At 40.3% G+C, this 20,101-nt stretch overlaps 1 protein-coding gene across 1 annotated transcript in view; it reads right to left on the bottom strand.

The window, feature by feature from the left end:
- Window positions 1-20,101, bottom strand: part of CPED1 (cadherin like and PC-esterase domain containing 1) — a 270,984-nt gene that overhangs the window by 15,865 nt on the left and 235,018 nt on the right. The window contains exons 18-21 of the mRNA XM_047097404.1: window positions 6,092-6,312; window positions 5,734-5,835; window positions 5,240-5,327; window positions 1,089-1,235 (exon numbers count right to left, since the gene is read on the bottom strand). Of these exons, the coding sequence (XP_046953360.1) occupies window positions 1,089-1,235; window positions 5,240-5,327; window positions 5,734-5,835; window positions 6,092-6,312 (558 nt within the window). The remainder of the gene's footprint in view (window positions 1-1,088; window positions 1,236-5,239; window positions 5,328-5,733; window positions 5,836-6,091; window positions 6,313-20,101) is intronic.

The following is a 20,101-nucleotide window of genomic DNA, read 5'->3' as shown; positions in this document are numbered from 1 at the left end:
CAGTGATGAAAGGGGTGAGAGAAAGAGGAAAGAAAGCTCCTATACCCTCTCTCCTCCTTTGGGCTTTGAGACCCAAGAGGGCCTGAGCTGGGGGAAGGAAATGACTTCATGTGGTTATAACAGGACTGGGCAATTTTAGTACTGAACTGTCATTCTTCTTACGCCTGAAAATAATTTTTCATTCTTTTTTTTTTTTTTTTTTTTTTTTTTTAAATTTTTTTTTTCAACGTTTTTATTTATTTTGGGGACAGAGAGAGACAGAGCATGAACGGGGGAGGGGCAGAGAGAGAGGGAGACACAGAATCGGAAACAGGCTCCAGGCTCCGAGCCATCAGCCCAGAGCCTGACGCGGGGCTCGAACTCACGGACCGCGAGATCGTGACCTGGCTGAAGTCGGACGCTTAACCGACTGCGCCACCCAGGCGCCCCAATAATTTTTCATTCTTATTATCTGAAAGTTGTTTTAAAGTTATGGGACTTACTAAGATTTTATTCAAGTGATATAAAGAGGAAATAATCACAGAGTTTGAAAAAATGGTGGGGGGGAAGGGAGGTTAAAATTATTGTCTGCTATCACCTTATCAGTTTAGCCTAATACATTACTGACCGCAAATGAAATAATTTTCACCACGGGGTGTTGGGGACTACTCAAAACACAGGCCCACCTGTCTAATGCATTAGATAAACCAATGGAGGAAGGTCATTCATTAGTTTAGCACATTAAATTGTCTTGATTTTCATGCTCCACCAAAGACATTTTATACCTTCTTTGGCCACAATTTCCTATGGGAAGGTTGAGAGTGTTATTCAAGGCAAGTGCTCTCCACGTTTCCATCTTCCTGCTTTCATTGACCAGTGATCCTAGTTTTTAAATGTCTACATAAAAACTAATTCTTTTTAAACATCTTATTTTGTAGAGTCTCAAGTTGTGATTGCTAAATGCTCTGGCTGAGTAATGGTGAATACATCATTTAATCTCCTCCGGACATAGTTTTTTAATACAAAATAAGACTCAGAATATAATTAAAGATATAATGAGAAATCTAACCAATCAAAAGATACAATAAATAAAGAGCCAGCGTAAATACCTCATGGAAATGACATCCACACGTCCCCTGCAAAAACTCTTTGTATCGCCCCATCGTGATAGTAAATGTGTCAACCACTTCATAGCCATATGTCTTTGCAGCATCCAGAATAATCAAATTTTCTTTCCATAAGTTCTGAACTTCACTCTGTATTGCAAAAGAGAAGGATGAGAATTTTTATTGAGGATTGTTTTATGATTTAATAACTCAGGTAGAAATCATGTAAATATCGTCTTTTTTACAGATAGATCCCACTGCAGGAAAAAGACTTAATTTCACATGCATTTTTTTAAATTTTATTTTAGAGAGACAGAGAGAGAGAGAGTGAGAGAGCAGTGAGGGGGGGGGTAGTGGTAGAGGGAGAGAGAGAATCTTAAGCAGGCTCCACTCTCAGCATGGAGCCCGATGCAGAGTATCGTGATCTGAGCCGAAATGAAGAGGCAGAGGCTCAAATGACTGAGCCACCCAGGTGCCCTTCACATGCATTTCTTAAGTAAAGATGTGTTATCAGTTTTTTATTCAAAATATAAATATAGACATTTATGTATATATAAAACACCAACACATGAATATCTATAATGACACACAGTTTGGAACTTTTCCTTCTATGAAAATTAGTCTTATTTCCCACAAAGACCCATTGAAATATTTAAAAGTCTTACTTTAAAAGTCAAAATTTGAAAATCACAAAGGCTGTCTCCATCTATTTGGACTTTTATTCATTTAGTCATTTGAATATTAATTAGTGTCTGTTTTGTGCTTAGCTCTGCTAAGGGACAAGAATACAAGGGAAAAGAAATCACGGCCCCTGCTCTTAAGACATTGTATTCTAACAGGAGAAATAGATTTGTAAACATTTGCTCAGTCCTTTGATGGATTTAAATATGCTGGGCTCTGGGCTAGTCAGAAGAAGGAATAGCTGTGCAGGGGCAGGGGGACAGCTGGACAGTGAGGCTTCAGGAAGAGGATCCAAAGCAGAGTGAGGTTTGCCTATTGGATGGAGGTGGGGGCACCAGAGAAGAGGAGTGTGCTTCAGGGGGGCAGCAGAATTGAGTGAAATTTCCAGCCGCTGCTTTTTTGGATCATATTCTTCCCTCCCTCCCAACCATGTCCAAAGCAACGATGGCGCTTGGCAGAAAGTCTAATTCAGATCCAATGCTGAGAAGAGGGACCCTGCACTAACTACTCTAACTCTGAGATTCCTCATCAGCCTGGTTAGGATTTTCTTAGACGGACCTGTAGTCTGAGACTCTTCCTACCTCATCCATCCTTCCACTCCCTTCATATCAGACACATTACAGCCAACCGCAGTGCCCAATGCATAGTAGACACTCAAAAAAATATTTGGTGCAAGATTGAGGGATATGCACTGGGTGCTATCCCCTGAAACTCTTCCTGCCTACTTGGCACCCTTCCCTTTATCCTTTCCAGACATTCTCCTTAACAAATCCCCTTATTTTTCTAATCTTGTCTGCTGTCTGTTTCTTAGAAAACCCAAACTGACAGAGGGGGGAGATTGCTCTTGCCTTTTCTAAAGGACAAAAATGCTGTTCATTTTCCCGGTGAAAAAGTGAATCACTTGCATTTGTTGACCAGGCTGCAAAGTAACAGAAGCAGTACACATAGGTCTAATTTTCTGTCTTCTCCACTGTGCTAGCATACCTAATCTTTATGTGACATCATTTCCCCCAAAATAAAAGTAGTGAACAGAAAAAATTCCCACTGAAGGAATCTAGAGCAAGGAAGCACATGTGAATTTCGTCTGTGCCATCATGTGAACCGTGATGCTCAATATTGTTTGCAGGCTTCTTGTCCAGTTACAAGTATTTTCTCAACTTTAATATGTCTGATTATGAAAGGTATATGGAACTTTACAGTAAGCAGTTTCTTAAGAGAGTTTTCTAGAGAAAGGTTGGTTCTCTGGGAAATAGATTCTGCGATGGGAATTTGCATAACAGTAGAGTGCTTTGGGGGATCAAACACTTATAAGGAAGTGACGTAGCTCCAACAGAGGCTTTTTGTGCATCCCCCTGGGAGTTTTAGAGCTGGCATGGTCCCTCCAGGATGGCCCAATTGGGGAAAGAAGACTGAATCTTGGCACTCCTGCACTGGCAAGTTGGGGCTCTGCAGAGAAAGGCAGTACTGTCAGCAGTCAGGTGTGAGTCCTTACTGGGTCACACTCCCAGTGGCCCAGTTGAATGAATATTTCAGCCTTGAAGGGGCGATCTGGGAGCAGCTAAATCATATGAAGTATCACTCCTTGCATGAGATATTTTTTTGAAAATCTACCATCTGCTGAGAATTGGGTTTTGCATTTGGGGTACCAGAGTGAGCAATGCAGCCCTCCCTCCCCAGTCCTTGCTCTCACAGAGGTTAGTCTAGCAGGGGAGACAGACAACCAAGGATTATATCTGTTGAGCGACATGCATAAAGTCACAAGACATTATTATAGGAGCTCATAGCAGGAGTAGCCAATTGAGTCTAGTGCATCAGTTAAGTCTGCCCCATGGTAAACTAACACTGGAAGGGTGACTGGAAGTTGTTCAGGTGAGGAGTTGGTGAGAGGTGGGCTCCATGAGGAAGGAACAGTGATTTCAAACACCTGGAAGTGTCTGAGAGCATGGTGTGCTTGAGAAACTGAAAGTTTCCCAGTAGGACTGAGCTCAGTAGTGGTGCGTGTGTGTGTGTGTGTACGTTTGTGTATATGTAGGGATGAGTCCACAGAGGAAGGCAGAGACAAGCTCGTGAATGGCCATGGAAGCCTACGATTGAGTTCACCCTTATTTTCTGCCTCCACTTGATATTATCCCTTTCTCTTTCATTCTATTCTTTCCTTTCCATTTCTCTCCTCCTTTTGCCTTCATTCAGTTTGAAAAGACTGATGAGGACCATCAAAGCCCTGGTGGGAAGCATAGTATTTAACACAGGATCTGGCACAAAGCAAGTGCTGTAGAAAAGTTTGCTATCTGCTGAGATGAACTGATTCAGAGTTAGGAACCTACATATAAGTAGGGGCCCTAAGTACTCCAGTTTTGGCAAGGAGGAAAGTGGGGCTCAGAGAAGAATTCTCAAGAATCAACTGTAACCTTGACTATAGCCTTCAAATAACATTAAAGGAGATTTAACTCAAAACCCACAGCAAATATTATCAAAGGAGCCCTCGTCTAATCCCTCACAGTCTCCAACCCTTCAGCTACCCAACATGCAAACTACCTGCACTCATTTTAAGTGACCTTAACTTCCCCACACTAACTCCAAGAAGCTGAATTTGGAGGCTTGACTTGGGCCACTTTCTACCAGTTCTGTTTTTGCATCACAGATCTAGCATCTTGGCAGGTGAGGTGGCAAGAAGGGAGAGGGGGTTGTGTAATCTGCACCGGGGAGAGCTAGGAGAGCTCAACATTATTATACAAAAATAAATCTCACTCAGTTTACACAGTACACGGACAGCTTCCTGTCTCCCCAATTCCCAGTGCTCCCCTGAGCTCCCTGAAGCAACTGCACACAAACCTGCCTGCCGGTGAACTCTCCTCACTTGAACAAGAGCAGCTGGTTCTCTTGCCTACAGATGTTGCCTTTTCTTTTCTTAGACTTCTATTCAGTGTTGAGACTAATTTACTCTTTTCAAGAAGAACTGGTCAGAGGCTTCTAATTTCTCCCACTTATGAATATCCAAGGAAAGGAAAAACTAATGATACTACTTCAAAGACTTTTTTTTTGAAAAGCAATCAGTCAGAAATCATCTTCAAAAAAGCCACTCTTCCCCAAAGTACTCATTGATACTGACAATTTCATTTGTGGTTCCAGCATGAGTCTTTAAAGGTGTATGAAACATTAGTGGGGTAAGGGGATACTTAAAGCCTAATCTCTCTCATCTACCCCCCAGTTCTTTGTTTTTTTCATAGCTCGGCATCCCTTTTCTTCTCTTATGAGCTCAAAGCATCCACAATGTATTCATGTGATACGGTCTCCTTATTTCCCGGAGTAATTATAACTGGTTTGAAATCATAATCCTTAACTATATTATCCTCCTTTGATTTTTATGAAGGCCGCTGAGTATTGCGTACTGTCTTGTGGGTTCTTTTTCAGACACCAGCAAAGATTCTTATAGGAACCACAAAGTTCACATAGCCTGGAGGGAATGGGCCTACCTGTGTCAAGAAATGCAGTCCATCCACTGGGAGATGAAATCCAATTCCCAAAGTTTTGATGATCACAAGGATATTGAGTAAATTTTCCCTGTGAATCAGAATTCTGAGGTCATAAACTTTGATTACATTTCTAGATGTTTGTGCTTACATAAACAAATACACTGGAATTCTTCTAGGATGTGATAATTAGCTAATAAGACTAAATTCTCATTTTATAAATATGATACATTTTAGGGTGGTTTTTTTTTGTGGGTAGAGTTTTATGTGCCATTGGGTATGTTTTTACCCATAGTAAATTCAAATTTGGATAATGAAGAGCCATCCAGTGATTGGATACGAAAGTATTTTGAAACATTTTAAACTAGACTTCAAGTATGTTATTCTAAATTACAAACTGCTCTTTAGATAAAATCTTGATGAAATTTAGTCACATTAAGGGTGACTTTTCTTTTTAACTTAGGATACTAATGACAGTTATTACTTCAGAAACCTACCTCTTCAAAACCTTGTGAATAATTTGTAGGTGATTGGAATTAAGCCACTGAACACCACCAACGACCAATACGGTCTGGCCTGTATTCTCCAGGGGACGTGATCTGAAATCCAGGAAGGAAAACAACACATGTTGCCTTGAAACAGATGGCAAACATTTTAACAGCAGTGCCTCACATTTCACTGAACCATATCTAGCATCCTGATCACAGGACCCCCTTGTCGTTTCCAACTCATTTTCAGCCATATTACTTGGCATTTAAGCTTTTCAGCACATTTGATATACAGCGAGCCATTATGACCGCTAGGAAAACATCAGCACATTATGGCATTGTGCCATACATAAGAGTTCCATTGTACCTTTGCAAGAGATGTTCAAGTGCTTTTTCAAATGTTGGTCTCAATGAAGGGCTTATCCAGAACTGGGGATAGTAGGAATAACTGACCAAAGTCTTCCCACCATTGACGTTGTGGTAGAATTTTGTGCCATGGACCTTCTGCCATTCTTGCAAGGTTTCATTTAGTCTTTCGATCAGATAGTACATTATTCCTCTATTGGTTGAATCTCCAATGAAAAGAATCTGTAAATTAAAGAAAAATATTTGCTTTCAAACCTGATGTTAACAGGATGAGAGATAATATAAAATAAGTGATTTCTTTTTTTTTTTTTTAATTTTTTTTTAACGTTTATTTATTTTTGAGACAGAGAGAGACAGAGTATGAACGGGGGAGGGTCAGAGAGAGGGAGACACAGAATCTGAAACAGGCTCCAGGCTCCGAGGTGTCAACCCAGAGCCTGACGCGGGGCTCGAACTCACGCACCGCGAGATCGTGACCTGAGCCGAAGTCGGCTGCTCAACCGACTGAGCCACCCAGGCGCCCCTAAAATAAGTGATTTCTTGAGGGCTCATAAAACCACAAGTCTAATTCTTTGAAGGAGAGCCCTTTCAACTGTTAGAAATGACATCCATCGGGGCACCTGGGTGGCTCAGTCGGTTGAGCGTCCGACCTCGGCTTAGGTTATGATCTCACGTCCGTGAGTTCGAGCCCCGCGTCGGGCTCTGTGCTGACAGTGCAGAGCCTGGAGCCTGTTTCCGATTCTGTGTCTCCCTCTCTCTCTGCCCCTCCCCCGTTCATGCTCTGTCTCGCTCTGTCTCAAAAATAAATAAACATTAAAAAAAATTAAAAAAAAAAAAAAGAAATGACATCCATCCTATTCTTCCCCAAGCCTGTTCATTTTCCTCTCTTCCACACTCCTACAATGGTATCAGTCACTGACCTGCTAACTCATGTTTAAAGCTTTTTGCTTTATACTACCTTCAGGTTCTCCTCCTCCTTTATGCTGTTTGCCTTCCCATTTAATTAGCTTCACAAATTTTATTGATTCAAATAGGTATGAACTATTTTAGTGCCGTAAGAACACTTAGAGATTTTTCTAACCTCTTTGTTTTATAGATGAGAAAACTGGGGATCTGCAGAGGTTAAAAATCTCAGTAAAAGTCATGCCACTACTTGAGTAAAGAGCCACAGAACCCAGAGCATGAGTTTCTGAACAGTCGTCTATGTCCCCAGGAGCAGGTCCCAGCACCATTGGCCCTCAAACACTCATACTCATCACCTCTTCCACATCCCCTCCCAGTGTGGCTCTGCTTCAGGCTCCCATTAACTCAAATCTGTGCTAGTGGCCACCCTTGAATTCATTCTACACACACAGTACTACAGGGATAAATTTCCAAATGCCTACTTCTGGTCATGTTACTTTCATGCTCAAAAACCTTATCAGCTCTCCATTTTCTATAAAATTAAGCCTAGTTACTTAGGTTTAGCCAACATTTGCTAAATTTTTGTTGGATATCAGACTTTGCTGGGTGGAGATTTCACACAGATTACTCACTTCTAATCTTCATAATTGTGAGGTCTGAGTCATTATTCCTTTTCCACAGATGAGGAATTTGAGGCTCAAGGAGATTGAGGTCATAAATCTAGTAAATGGGGAACACAGGACTCAAGCCTAGGCCCTTTAACTCCAAGTGCAAGATCACTGGCCCCATCCTCTCAATGCTTTCCGTCATGTAAGATTCCTACTTTTTCACTGAACATGATTTGCACTCCACAACATCTGTTTCTCCTTGTACTAATCTGTCTAGAAAGCTCCTCCCTCTGCCACCCCACCTGTGTAAACGCTACACAACCTCCAGACCCGAAACAAACATGTCTCGTAGTAGGTCTTGCCCAATGCCCCAGCTTGTCCAATGACCTTGTCTGTCCTCTGTGATTTCATTACATTTTTAATTTCCATGACAGATGTTATCAAAGACTACATGAAACTATGGCTATTTGTGTCTGTGTCTTTTTTTCTCATATCATATCAAGAAGTATTTGAGGTCAGAGCCAGGGTTAATTTCTAAATTCTAATTTCCCCCATACTACCATGCATGCACTTTAAAAATATTTATTGAATTGAAAGTCAAAACGACTTTTGTTAGAGACAATCCTTTTTAAGGTCTTTGAACAGGTTTATTTCATTCTTCACTTTTCTCTCTCTGTATTGAGATTTCTCTTTCCGTTAGCCATGCACATATTTTCCTCTGATTTCAACAGCAGTCATTGCTATCACTTCTCAGGCACGACTGCATTTGTCCATGCACAACAAATTAGGTGAGAATCTACAAAAGTTTGTCCTTTCCATGGTAAATGTACTCAATTAGCTGTGTGAAGAAATGCCAGAACGTCTCTGATTTGCCCCCAGATCAAACACCATAAGCATCATCAAGTTGAACTGAATAACATAAGATGCCAAGGCCCCAGTCACCGATCCTCTTGGTCAAGTTCTATTTGGGGCAATAAAATTCCAGTATGATTAAATAACTTGTGAAATCATTTGAAATTCTTACTTTGACCTGTAACTATTTGTATTTCTGGTCCAGATTTCTGATTTTTAAAAGGGGAATTGTGAATAATCAGGAAGGCTCTTAATTTCAGACACAGTACTAGTAATTTTCCAACACCATCTGTATTAGTTTGCTGGAGCCCCCATAACAGAGTACCACAGGCTCGGTGGTTTATGCAACAGAAATCCATTTTCTCATGATTCTGCAGTCAAATGCTCTTCCACTGAGCTATACCCCCCATTTTCTCATGATTCTGGAGGCTAGAAGTCCAAGATCAAGGTATTTGTATGGTTGATTTCTTCCGAGGGCCTTTCTCCGTGCCTTGTAGATGGCCATCTACTCTCTGTGTCTTCACATGGTCTTTCCTCTCTGTGTCTGTGTCCTAATCTCCTCTTTTTTTTTTTTAACGTTTATTTATTTTTGAGACAGAGACAGACAGAGCATGAATGGGGGAGGGTCAGAGAGAGAGGGAGACACAGAATCTGAAACAGGCTCCAGGCTCTGAGCAGTCAGCACAGAGCCCGACGCGGGGCTCGAACTCAGGGACTGCGAGATCATGACCTGAGCTGAAGTTGGATGCTTAACCGACTGAGCCACCCAGGCGCCCCTGATCTCCTCTTCTTGTGAGGACACCACTCACATTGGATGAAGGCCCACCCATAAGACCTTATTTTACCTTCATTGCCTCTTTAAAGGCCCTACTTTCAAACACAGTCATATTCTGAGGTATTGGGAATTAGGACTTCAACATATGAATTTGGTTGGGTGGGAGCACATTTCAGCGCTTAATACCAGTAAAAGGTCTTTAATATCAGCTTTTTAAAAAAAGTTTTAAAATTTATTTTGAGAGAGAGAGAGAGAGGAAGAGAGAGTGCCTGCATGAGCGGGGGAGGGGCAGAGGGAAGGAGGGAAAGAATCCCCAGCAGCCTCCTCTCTGCCAGTGCAGAGCCCAACCCGGGGCTTAATCCTATGAACCAGATCATGACCTGAACTGAAATCAAGAGTCGGGTATTTAAACAACTGAGCCACCCCAGCACCCCAAGATCAGCTTTTAAACTAAATTGCCACTACAAGTTTTCCCGAAAGTTTCTTTTCATTATAATATGAAGTTGCAATCCCTCCCATGGATCTCCAGGCAGCCAGTAAGGTCACTGGGTGTCTGTATTGTGGGTTACAGAGAGAGATATAGAGGTTTAGGAAAATCAAAGTAGCTGCACGCTATTGAGAGAAGCATATCTCTAGATAGTTGGTCTTTTCTGTGGGATTATGCAAAGATAGAGCCCACCAAAAATGTTAGAGGCAAAAAGAGTTAAGGGTCAAAATTCTTAGGTATGGTTATTTATTAACTAGGCGATTGTAGACAAATTATATGATCCCTCCAAAGGTTCATTCTCTTATGAGTAAAATGGGGAAAATAATAGCACCACTTTTGAGGACCTCAGTGAGATTTTAATACCTGTCTTGTTCCTGGCACACAGAAAGCATACAAAGTGAGCTAGCATTAAGGCATAGGAAGGGCACGGAGCACTTTTGAATGTATTTAGTGTGACTTGCAGTGCACTGCTAGCCCCTGTAAATTCATTAACTTGTTTAGAGAAAATGTCAGAGAAGATGGGGAATGTCTAAATCACAGCAGTCTCTCTCTTGCCCTACTAACCTGGCTATAGGTCCCCCAGCAGGACACAGAGGGTTGCTGGTGAAACTCGAGTCCCTCACATCTCCATCCCTTCGCAGTGACCAACAAAAGGTGCATGGATGGGGGGGAAGAAGCCTCACCACCGTCCTCTGCAAAACAAGTTCTAAGTTGCAAATATCTAGGGGCACTTGGGTGCCTCAGGCAGTTAAACGTTTGATTCATGGTTTCAGCTCAGCTCATGATCTCACAGTTCCTGAGTTTGAGCTCCATGTTGGGCTCTGAGCTGACAGTGTGGAGCCTGCTTGGGATTCTGTCTCCCTCTCTCTCTGCCCTTCCCCAGCTTTCTCTCTCTCTCTGTCTCTCTCAAAAATAAATAAATGAACATTACCAAAAAATGAACTGCAAATATCTAGACAGCATTTTTCAAGTCTAATGGACACTAGTCTGGGAAGAATATTTTCTAGAGAATTATTTTCTCCCATTGTCTTTCTATTCATGACAAATTCAAATGATTAAATTGTAATGAAAATGAAAATACAGTTGTGATTTTAAGATTGCCTGTGCTGTAGGGGAAGCAGTTTTTGTAAAACGTTGATTGTTATTCCTACCTAAAAGATTTCTAACTTCAAAAGGTCAGCTCTTTTAAGTATACATACACAATTTAAAAATAACATCAGGAAATGGAGTGGTTTTTCTTCAGTTACATGGCTAATATTCAATCTTTATATGTTTTATTTTATTTTTTAAATGTTTTATTTTATAAATATATTTTATTTAAGTGTTAGATATTTTATTGTTTAAATGTTTATTTATTTATTTTTGAGAGAGAGAAAGTACAAGTGTACGTATGCTGGCAGGGGAAGGGGCAGGGAGAGAAGAGAGAGAGAATTACAAGCAGGCTCCAGAACGTGAGCCCAATGTGGGTCTTGATCTCACAAACTATGAGATTATGGCCTAAGCTGAAATCAAGAGTCAGATGCTTAACCGACTGAGCCACCCAGGCGCCCCCAATCTTTATATCTGTTATATCATCCAATTCAAGAATTTTTAAAAATTCTGATGTAGATTCTGAATCTACAATTCAAATGAGATTATTTGTTTTAGAGGTCAACTTTAAAAGGGCTAAATCATCATAACAGATATTCATAACAGGTCGTACAATTTTCAAATAACTTTTCTGTCCCATGAATATTATTGCCTCACACTAGCACGTACAGGTATTGATTGGCATAGGCAATCGAAGAAAATAAATGTGATCATTAAGTACAAATAACCAGTAAGCAATTATAAAAATAATCCATGTCGGCAATAAAACATCAAAATAGCTAATTTTTCCCCTACCAATTTAGCAAAGATTTTAAAAGCACCAACAATCTTATGATCTCAGGGAAATGAACCCTCTCCTTCAGACTGTGTAAGGATCACGAGGGAGAGTTTTTATCTTCTTTCCTTTCAACTGTTGAATCCCAAGCTTCAGAAGAGTGCCTGGCATAAAAGTCGGTTCTCATGTGTTAAATGGATGAATGGAAACCGCTGTTGTGTGTATAAGTTGGCAATTTTTAAGGAATTCCACTTCTAGGAAATATTTAAGGATGTCTATTAAAATATATTTTAAAAGAAAAATAAACTGGAAGCAGTATAAATGTCTGCCAGATTGCTTATATTAAAGTATAATCATACACTTAATTTTTTTCCTCTTTTAACAATGATATCGTAATATGGATACATTGTAATGGGGAAGATTTCAGTTAACTTTTATAAAAAGCTAACTACAATCACAATATAAATAATGATTGCAATTTTTTTGGTAAAAAGCATGTGGATGTGTAGCAAAGGTCCTGGAAAGTTAACTGTGGTTAGTTTGCAAAGGGAGATACGACAGTGTATTCTGTTATCTAAAATGAACATATATTGACTTTTTATGACAATAATGAAACAACACAAAGGCAGCAACAGTGGCAGCAATAACAGTAAGTGCATTTTCATCTTAAAAACATTTTGAAAATTCCCATAAAAACAACCAGCTTAAACTTTTGTGGAACAATGGCTTAAGCATTGGTTCAATAAACCCAACACAGGAATCACGTGAATCATATTTCGGATTCCAGTAGCAATCTTATTCCAAGATTGAATGACATTTTCCCATGCAGCATCTCTTTTTGGGTTCTGCAGTGCAAGAGGAGAGCCTGCCTCCATCAAAGTGGGCTCAGGAGAGGAGCAGAAGCATCTGTGCCTGGATGTGTGCTGAGAGGCTGGACCTCAGTGCATCAGTGGGCGACAAAGACGTGTTCAGAGGACTTTTGTAACTTTTCTATTCCCGAGACTCAGCAGGAAGTGTGTCACTGAAAAGTTTACAGGGGCTGGCATCTTCCCACTCTTTTTCATACCACCATGGACCAGAGGACCTAGAAGCACATCATGTTCCTAGGCTCTGTTCAAGCCTGGGACTTTTTTTTTTTTTTTTTTTGTCATCTCATTAAAAACACACGACATGGTTTAATTGTCTTTATCTTCATTTCTTTATTATCTAGTCCTTATATTAGGTGGGACGGGCTATGTGCTATAACAAATAGAGCCCTGAGAGGTATAATTGCCTGAACACAAATGAAGTCTATTTCTCCCTCAGGAAAACAGTTCAGGTGGTTTGAGGCAGGTGTATGTGTGGGGTGGGGCAGGGTCCCAGGATGTTTAGACTGTGCCTGCTTCAATTATGGCTTCAAAGACCTTTGTGGGCATCCATATCCAGCTGAAAGGAGGACTAAAGAGCTGCCAGGTTGTCTATGGGCCCCCCGTGGCAGCTGGGCACATCACTGCTGCTCACACATTCCATTGGTTAGAACTCAGTCCTATGGCAGCACCTAATGTCAAGGGAGACTGAGAAATGTAGTCAAGCTACATTTGCCGGAAAGAGGAGGGAATGAGTTTTATCAACACGTAGCTACCACTTTCTCCTACATACCATCTTCCTGGGGAAAAAACCTAAAACCTAAATTCAAATTTTTCAACATGTGAATTAGCAAAAGTATGAAACATATGAAAAGCTAAATTTATAATGCACATGATGCATAGAAAGACTTCTAAGAAAATCGGTTCCCTGAGACAAATAATGGCAAGAAGTATCATTAGTATCAGTATCAGTATCAATATAAGTATCAGTATTAGTATTACTGAAAATGCAACTAGAACTTGGTAATTTTTGACTGAAACATAAAATAAAATGGTTTTCATTCCACTCATCGTGAATGAAGGGAACTAACAATGGTGACACTTAAGCATACAGATATTATACATTCCATTGCCTCCTTTCTGCAGAGTCATCAAAAGTAGCAAGGGCATAGTTAGCAAGCCAAGTTATAAAGAAATGGAAAGAAGAGTATCTGGCTATCTGGGTTGAGTCAATATAAAGGCAGTAGAATGTCTGGAACTTGTTAGCTTTTCAGAGTCTCCTGATCTGTTGAGGCCAAAAAGAATTTGGATATATGTAGAATCAATAGACAAGGAAAAAAACTCTTGATTTAAATAATTTCCCTCCTTTCCTCTTTCCTCTTGGATAGACTTTATCTTCAATATTCACAGAAATAGGGCTATTTCTTCAGAACCAACAGAATGCATGTAGATGCCGAGACAGGACTCAACCCAGCTAACAGGACCTAACTGAAACCTTCCAGGAGGGGAAGTTATATAGGAATGCAATAGAAGCTACTTGCCCATTAATCTAGGCAATGCCTGCTTACTGGAGTGCTCTTAATTGGTAATTAAGGAAATGACAATGAGGTGAAGGGGATTTTACTCATTACATATAGTCCAGGGCCAACCATAGCCCATCTATTTAGAAAGCTCCACAGCAATTCTGATGAGACGTGTGATTGAGCACCACTGCTCCCAGAAGATATTCATTTCTAAACAAAACAAGGGGTCATCCGGTCCTAATATGAAGCTAAGACTGATCAGATGGCTAATGATATTTAGGGCACGATGAAAATCTAGCTCAGCAAAGCATCTCTCTGTGAAATATAATATGGCTACAAATGTTTTCCAATGATGCATTTTGATTAAATTGGCTGTAGATAACCAACCAAATTGTTCTTTGGGGTCAAGAACAAATGCAAATTGCCATTTAGGCAAATCACCCTCAAATACATGAAATTTGGCCAAAAAAAAAAGGGGGGGAGGATAAACAGCTAAGCAATATCACCTACATGTAGGTGTAGCTGCTCAGAACAAAATTATTTATCTACATTGCTGTTCAATCTGGATTATGGGCATTACGGATAAGCCATCCTTTCCTGGTGAGAGTGAGGTGATTTCCTTCCCTTTTATCCTTCCTTTATATTGAAACTGACAAGCAACAAGAATTGTGTAACTATAATGGAACTCACATATTAGTCAGAACATATTATCATAGCCACACTTCAAAAATTTAAACACCTTTAAGTCCAAGACACTACTTAACTTGCAAATATTACTTAAAGATGTAAGTTACGTTTCCTGTTTTAACAGCTGAATTTAAGTACTTTCAGTAAATACCACCTTTTTGTATTTCCCTTTTTAAATTGCACTCTTCTCTCAGATACTTTATTACTGTTTTAAGTTCTGAGCTACGTTTTCAACTGACAAACAAAATAAGGGCATGTTTAATTCAGTTTGGTCCGGCTCCTAAGTTTTTTCAATTGTAAGTTGATTATCATATTTCCAAACTATTTCCTATAAATTTCACACTGTGATTACAGAGTTATGCTCTGATAAATTTGTATATGAATGTTCCATTCAGAGCTTATTAAGTAAGAGGTGGGTATCTATTTAGGTAAATGTGTGAGTATAACTGAACATAGCTGATATTTTTCAATTGATTTTGCTTTGACCCAACACAGTTATACAACACAAAACCTATACATAACACATATGCAAAAACCTATACATGAAATAACTTATATTTGGATAAGTTTAGGGTCTAAAAGGAGTCCCACATTTACTTGCCCTCCATACACAAGCAAGTATGACCTAGAGATGGGGTACAAATGCTTCGAGGAGAAACCTTTTTCCATCTTTTCTCCAGACATCAGCCTCCTGTTTACAACACTGTAGTGAAGGCAAACGATGGACTATAGAAAGTACAGTCCTGCTCACGTGCCACTAAGCACAGTGGGGTTCCTGGTCAAAGTTACTGGAAACTTGAACTCCTTTTTAAGTCTCAACTGATTTGTGTCTTGTCCCTTCCCCACAGGTGGGCATGTATTTCCTAGTATAGCCTTGCATTCATCAGTGTAAAATAGTAGTAAAAAGATGTAAAAGGTCGTAATAACAACATAAGGAAATTCAGTTGAGGGAAATGACCACTTAGAGATTCTAAAGAAAGCAGAATGCCAAGAGGCCGAATTTGCCAATATTTCTCACAAGCTCAGTCAAATTCTATGGCATTTAAATCTGATTCTTGGAGAAAGATTTTTCCATTTAATGCATCTCCAAAAGCTGAAGTCTGCCTTAATTTGGATTTGAAGTTCTGTTTTATTGTAGCACAACATTTGCACTACCTGCTCATGGCAACAGTGAAACTCAGCTTCTCACCGTAAAAAGTCTGAATTACAAATTAATTGACAGTCTTCATGTTAGTAAGGCTACTCCACTGTTAGAATTTGCATGTTTAGATATGTCCCCACTTTTACATAATCCAAGAAGCATAAATTGCAATGCACTAAAAAATGAGAAACTTGGACTCCTCTCTTGCACTCCTGATTGGTTCCTGCCCCTCCTCTGTTTCTCTCCAATCTGAGAGAATCAAAGGACCTAGGCTCGAGTGATAGGACTCTCCTGGCAGATTCCTTTTTTTTTCTTTAATTTTTTGAAGTTTGTTTATTTATTTTGAGACAGAGACAGCCTGAGTGGGGGAGGGGCAGAGAGAGATAGAGATAGAGAATCCCAAGCAGGCTCCACGCTTTAGCGCAGAGCCCTATGTGGGGCTCAAACTCACGAAACTGTGAGATCATAACCTGAGCTGAAACAGAGAGTCAGATGCTTAACTGACTGAACCACCCAGGCGCCCCTCCCTGCAGATTCTTTCAGGGGAAAGAAAGGAAGATCCTTTTTTTTTTTTTTTTTTTCCCCAGTTCATTTAAACCATTTCAAAGTAACGTGTTTGGTAGATTGCCTGTAACTACCACCACCGCCCTCCGTAGGCACTTTCTCTTTTACCAACTTTTCCAGAACCTCAAGTACAGGTCAGGTGCCAGCCTCTGGGCTTCTTTCTACCTGTACAGTTATCACACTATGAGGAAACAATTGCTTCTCTCATGTGTCTCCTTGTACTGGAAATTTAGCTCCCTGGAGGATCATGTTTGTATGCCCCTAGAACAGATTGTTAACTCAACAAAAGCTAAGCTAGTGAATGAACAGTGGAGCATCACAAAAGTTATAAAAAGTATTGTGAGCTTCACTTTAAGCAATCAGGTGGCTAACTTCTACTCTGGTACCATGTTAGGGATAACAGATACTACAAGGTTTCTGATGTGGGGCAGCAGAGTTGATCTGATGGTGTTGATGAATAAAAAATCACTTTGTCTGATGGGATCAGAACTGTAGTTAGTGCAGGCTTCCTGATTGTAGGGAAGTTCCTACCACTCCCTGACCCTGCTATCCTTATGAAGTGAATTTCTGTACAATGTCGCTCAAATAATATGCGTCTGTTGAATGACTGACATAGTAGAAAGTGAGCCCCCCCAAATGTCAGTTTATAAGGTGTTTAAAAAACAAAATATTTATGTGACTTGTTTTTCTGTTTTTGTAAATGGTATGCCTTAACATGTATTTGTCTTTGGAATAGAATAATGGTTATGAAAAATTCTGGGTAGGATGAGAATTGTCTTAGTTTAGTAATGAAAGAGTTTCAGGATACTTTGTGTATTTATATTGCTCTCATGGAGAATGAGAAATCAATGTACTGGGAAAGCTTTTTGCTAATGCACTTCTATGCATAAATAGAGTCTTCTTAAAATAAGTGCTATTTGATAGTCATAGTTGTGAGTGTTCATGCAATTTTCTCTGTGCTGTGTGGTGTATGTGGGCATGCACCTGTCTATATTACCAGGTCCATGATTGTGAATATAAGATTTCTTCCTCAGGGTCTCTTTCCTTTGCATTTCCACTGCCTCTGCCTTAGTTCTGATTTAAATTTTAAAACACAGATTTTTAGATTTAAAAATATGCACCCATTGTAAAAAAAATGAAAATCACACAGATATTTTAAAAGATCTCTTCATTCTTCGCCAAACATGTTCTGCTACCTGAGGTGGCATCATGGGCATGTGACCTTGGGCGTTGCACAGAGTCCGAGTAGAGGGAGGGCCCGGTGCTCGCGCTATTGCTTTGTGGTTGCCTTCTTGGGAATCTTAATAATTTTGAACACAGGCTACTGCATTTTCATTTTGCCCTGGGCCTTGCAAAATATGTCGCGGGTCCCATCACCACCCTACCCTTCTCCCACTCCCTTTCACTTATGTGATCATTTGTTTTGTTGTTGTTGTTGTTGTTGTTGTTGTTTTTGAGAGAGACAGAGCTGGGGAAGAGGGACACAGATCCAGATGTTCTGTGCTCAATGCTGAGCCTTTCACAGGGCTCGATCTCACAAAAGAACCATGACCTGAACCGAAATCAAGAATTGGATGCTCAACCAAATGAGCCACTCAGGTGCCCTCCTATGTAATCATTCTTAACTGTGTTACTTCCAAAATTTTTCTGTATGTGTAGGCATGCTTATATGTATGTATTAAGCTTTTATATTAGTGGCATTATTGTATACATATACTATTGAATATATACTAACTTTGAATCTGTACTTCTTTAGAAATCTATACTTAGAATCTATACTTTCTTTGACTCTTCAATGTTGCATGATGGAATTTTTCCACGAAACAGCCTCTGCTTCCCTAGCACCCACTTCCTCCCCGCCGTAGGCAGTCTCCATACTGCCGCAGAAAGATTTTTCTAATTCTGGCTGTGTCATTCCTCTGCTAAAAATGTACAATGCTTCCCTGTTGTGTATAGAAAACTTTAGCATCCTGGTAAACAAATCAGACTCTGTAGAATCACTGCCAGCATGCTAACAAATTGGAGTTCTGAGCACAAAGGTCCGAATAGCACCTCTGGACTAAGAGAATCTCTAAGAGAAGCCCCCCCTCCCCCCCAAGCAGCCAGCTAGCTGGTCTCTGCCAGGAGCACCTTATCTGCATATCGGGGTTATTTTTAGAGTTTGCAACATTCTGTCTCCCTACCTAACAGACAGAAAGAGGGATCTTCCTTTTTTCTTATCATTACTTTGTAGAGTTGCTAATAATCTACCTTGAAATTAGCAAAGACCATATCATTTGTGTCCCTTCCCCGTGTCCCCCCACCCTGGGTTTATTTATGTGTTGAAACCCTACCCCCTCGAGTGATAGTACTAGAAGGTGGAACATTTGGAAGGTAATTAGGGTTAGATGAGGTCATGAGGGTGGGGCCTCCATGATGGGATTAGTGTCCTTAGAAGGAGAGGAGACCAGAGCTCTCTGCCCTGTGAGGACAACAGAAAGGCAGCCAATGGGAACTGGGAAGGAACTCTCACCAGAAACCATCCCTGCTGGTCTCCAGATCTCAGAGATCTCGGCCTACAGAACTATGGGGAATGACCCCAGTCTATGATATTTTAACACAGAGAAGGAAAAGGGCTTTTAGCTTCCTACAAAGCTGATTAATCTACAGCATAGGATTAGATCATATAGGCTTCTTTTATTTTACAGAGGAATAAAATGAGCCCAGGAAATAATATGTGTCATGTCAAAAGCCATGGAATTTAGTTATGAACTTAAATGAACATCTACTGCCTTTCAGGTTAATAGACTGAGACATCTTGGAATTTTCCTGAATGCTCTAAATTCTGAGGTCGGAACAGTATCCTGGAAGAGTTTAGAGAAGTCTGACTGTTATAGCAACAACTATTTTCATTGCTTCCAGTCCTGCATTTCTAAGATGTGGATGTTGGGTTATCCAAGTTGGTGGTTAAAAATGTCAGAGTAGTAGCCACACATACATGTGTGATCATGGGAGAATTACTCAATGTCTCTGAGCTTTAAATTTCTTAAGTAGAAAACAGATACAATATCTACCTCACAGATTTGTGATGAGAAATAAGTAAGATTTTAATTTATTTGTTTACTCTACAAATATCTGTTAAGTGACTATTACGTATCAAAAAGTTGTGCTAGGGGCGCCTGGGTGGCGCAGTCGGTTAAGCGTCCGACTTCAGCCAGGTCACGATCTCGTGGTCCGTGAGTTCGAGCCCCGCGTCGGGCTCTGGGCTGATGGCTCAGAGCCTGGAGCCTGTTTCCGATTCTGTGTCTCCCTCTCTCTCTGCCCCTCCCCCGTTCATGCTCTGTCTCTCTCTGTCCCAAAAATAAATAAACGTTGAAAAAAAAATTAAAAAAAAAAAAAGTTGTGCTAAGCAGTGATTCAAACATGTTCCCTATCCTCATGAAGCTTACAGTTTGGTCAGACATAAGGTATGAAAGTTAGCAGCACACCTAGTTCCTTGCACACAATCAATTCTCTGTTAATAAGAATATTAAGTGACAGTTAATAAAAGTCTAAATGTTTGGTTTCTTTCTTTCTTTTTTATTTTTTAAAAAACTTTTTAAATGTTTATTTATTTTTGAGAGAGAGAGACACAGCATGAGCAGGAGAGGGGCAGAGAGAGAGAGGGAAACAGAGAATCTGAAGCAGGCTTCAGGTTCCGAGCTGTCAGCACAGAGCCCGACATGGGTCTCGAACTCACAAACCTTGAGATCATGACCGGAGCTGAAATCAGTGGCTTAATCG

The sequence above is a fragment of the Lynx rufus genome, unplaced genomic scaffold (assembly GCF_022079265.1).
Source record: "Lynx rufus isolate CCGP_SWC_20201006 ecotype Redwood Valley unplaced genomic scaffold, mLynRuf1.p SCAF_4, whole genome shotgun sequence".
Classification (NCBI taxonomy): domain Eukaryota; kingdom Metazoa; phylum Chordata; class Mammalia; order Carnivora; family Felidae; genus Lynx; species Lynx rufus.
The sequence above is the reverse complement of the archived record's forward strand: the minus strand, read 5'-3'. Positions and strand labels throughout refer to the sequence as shown.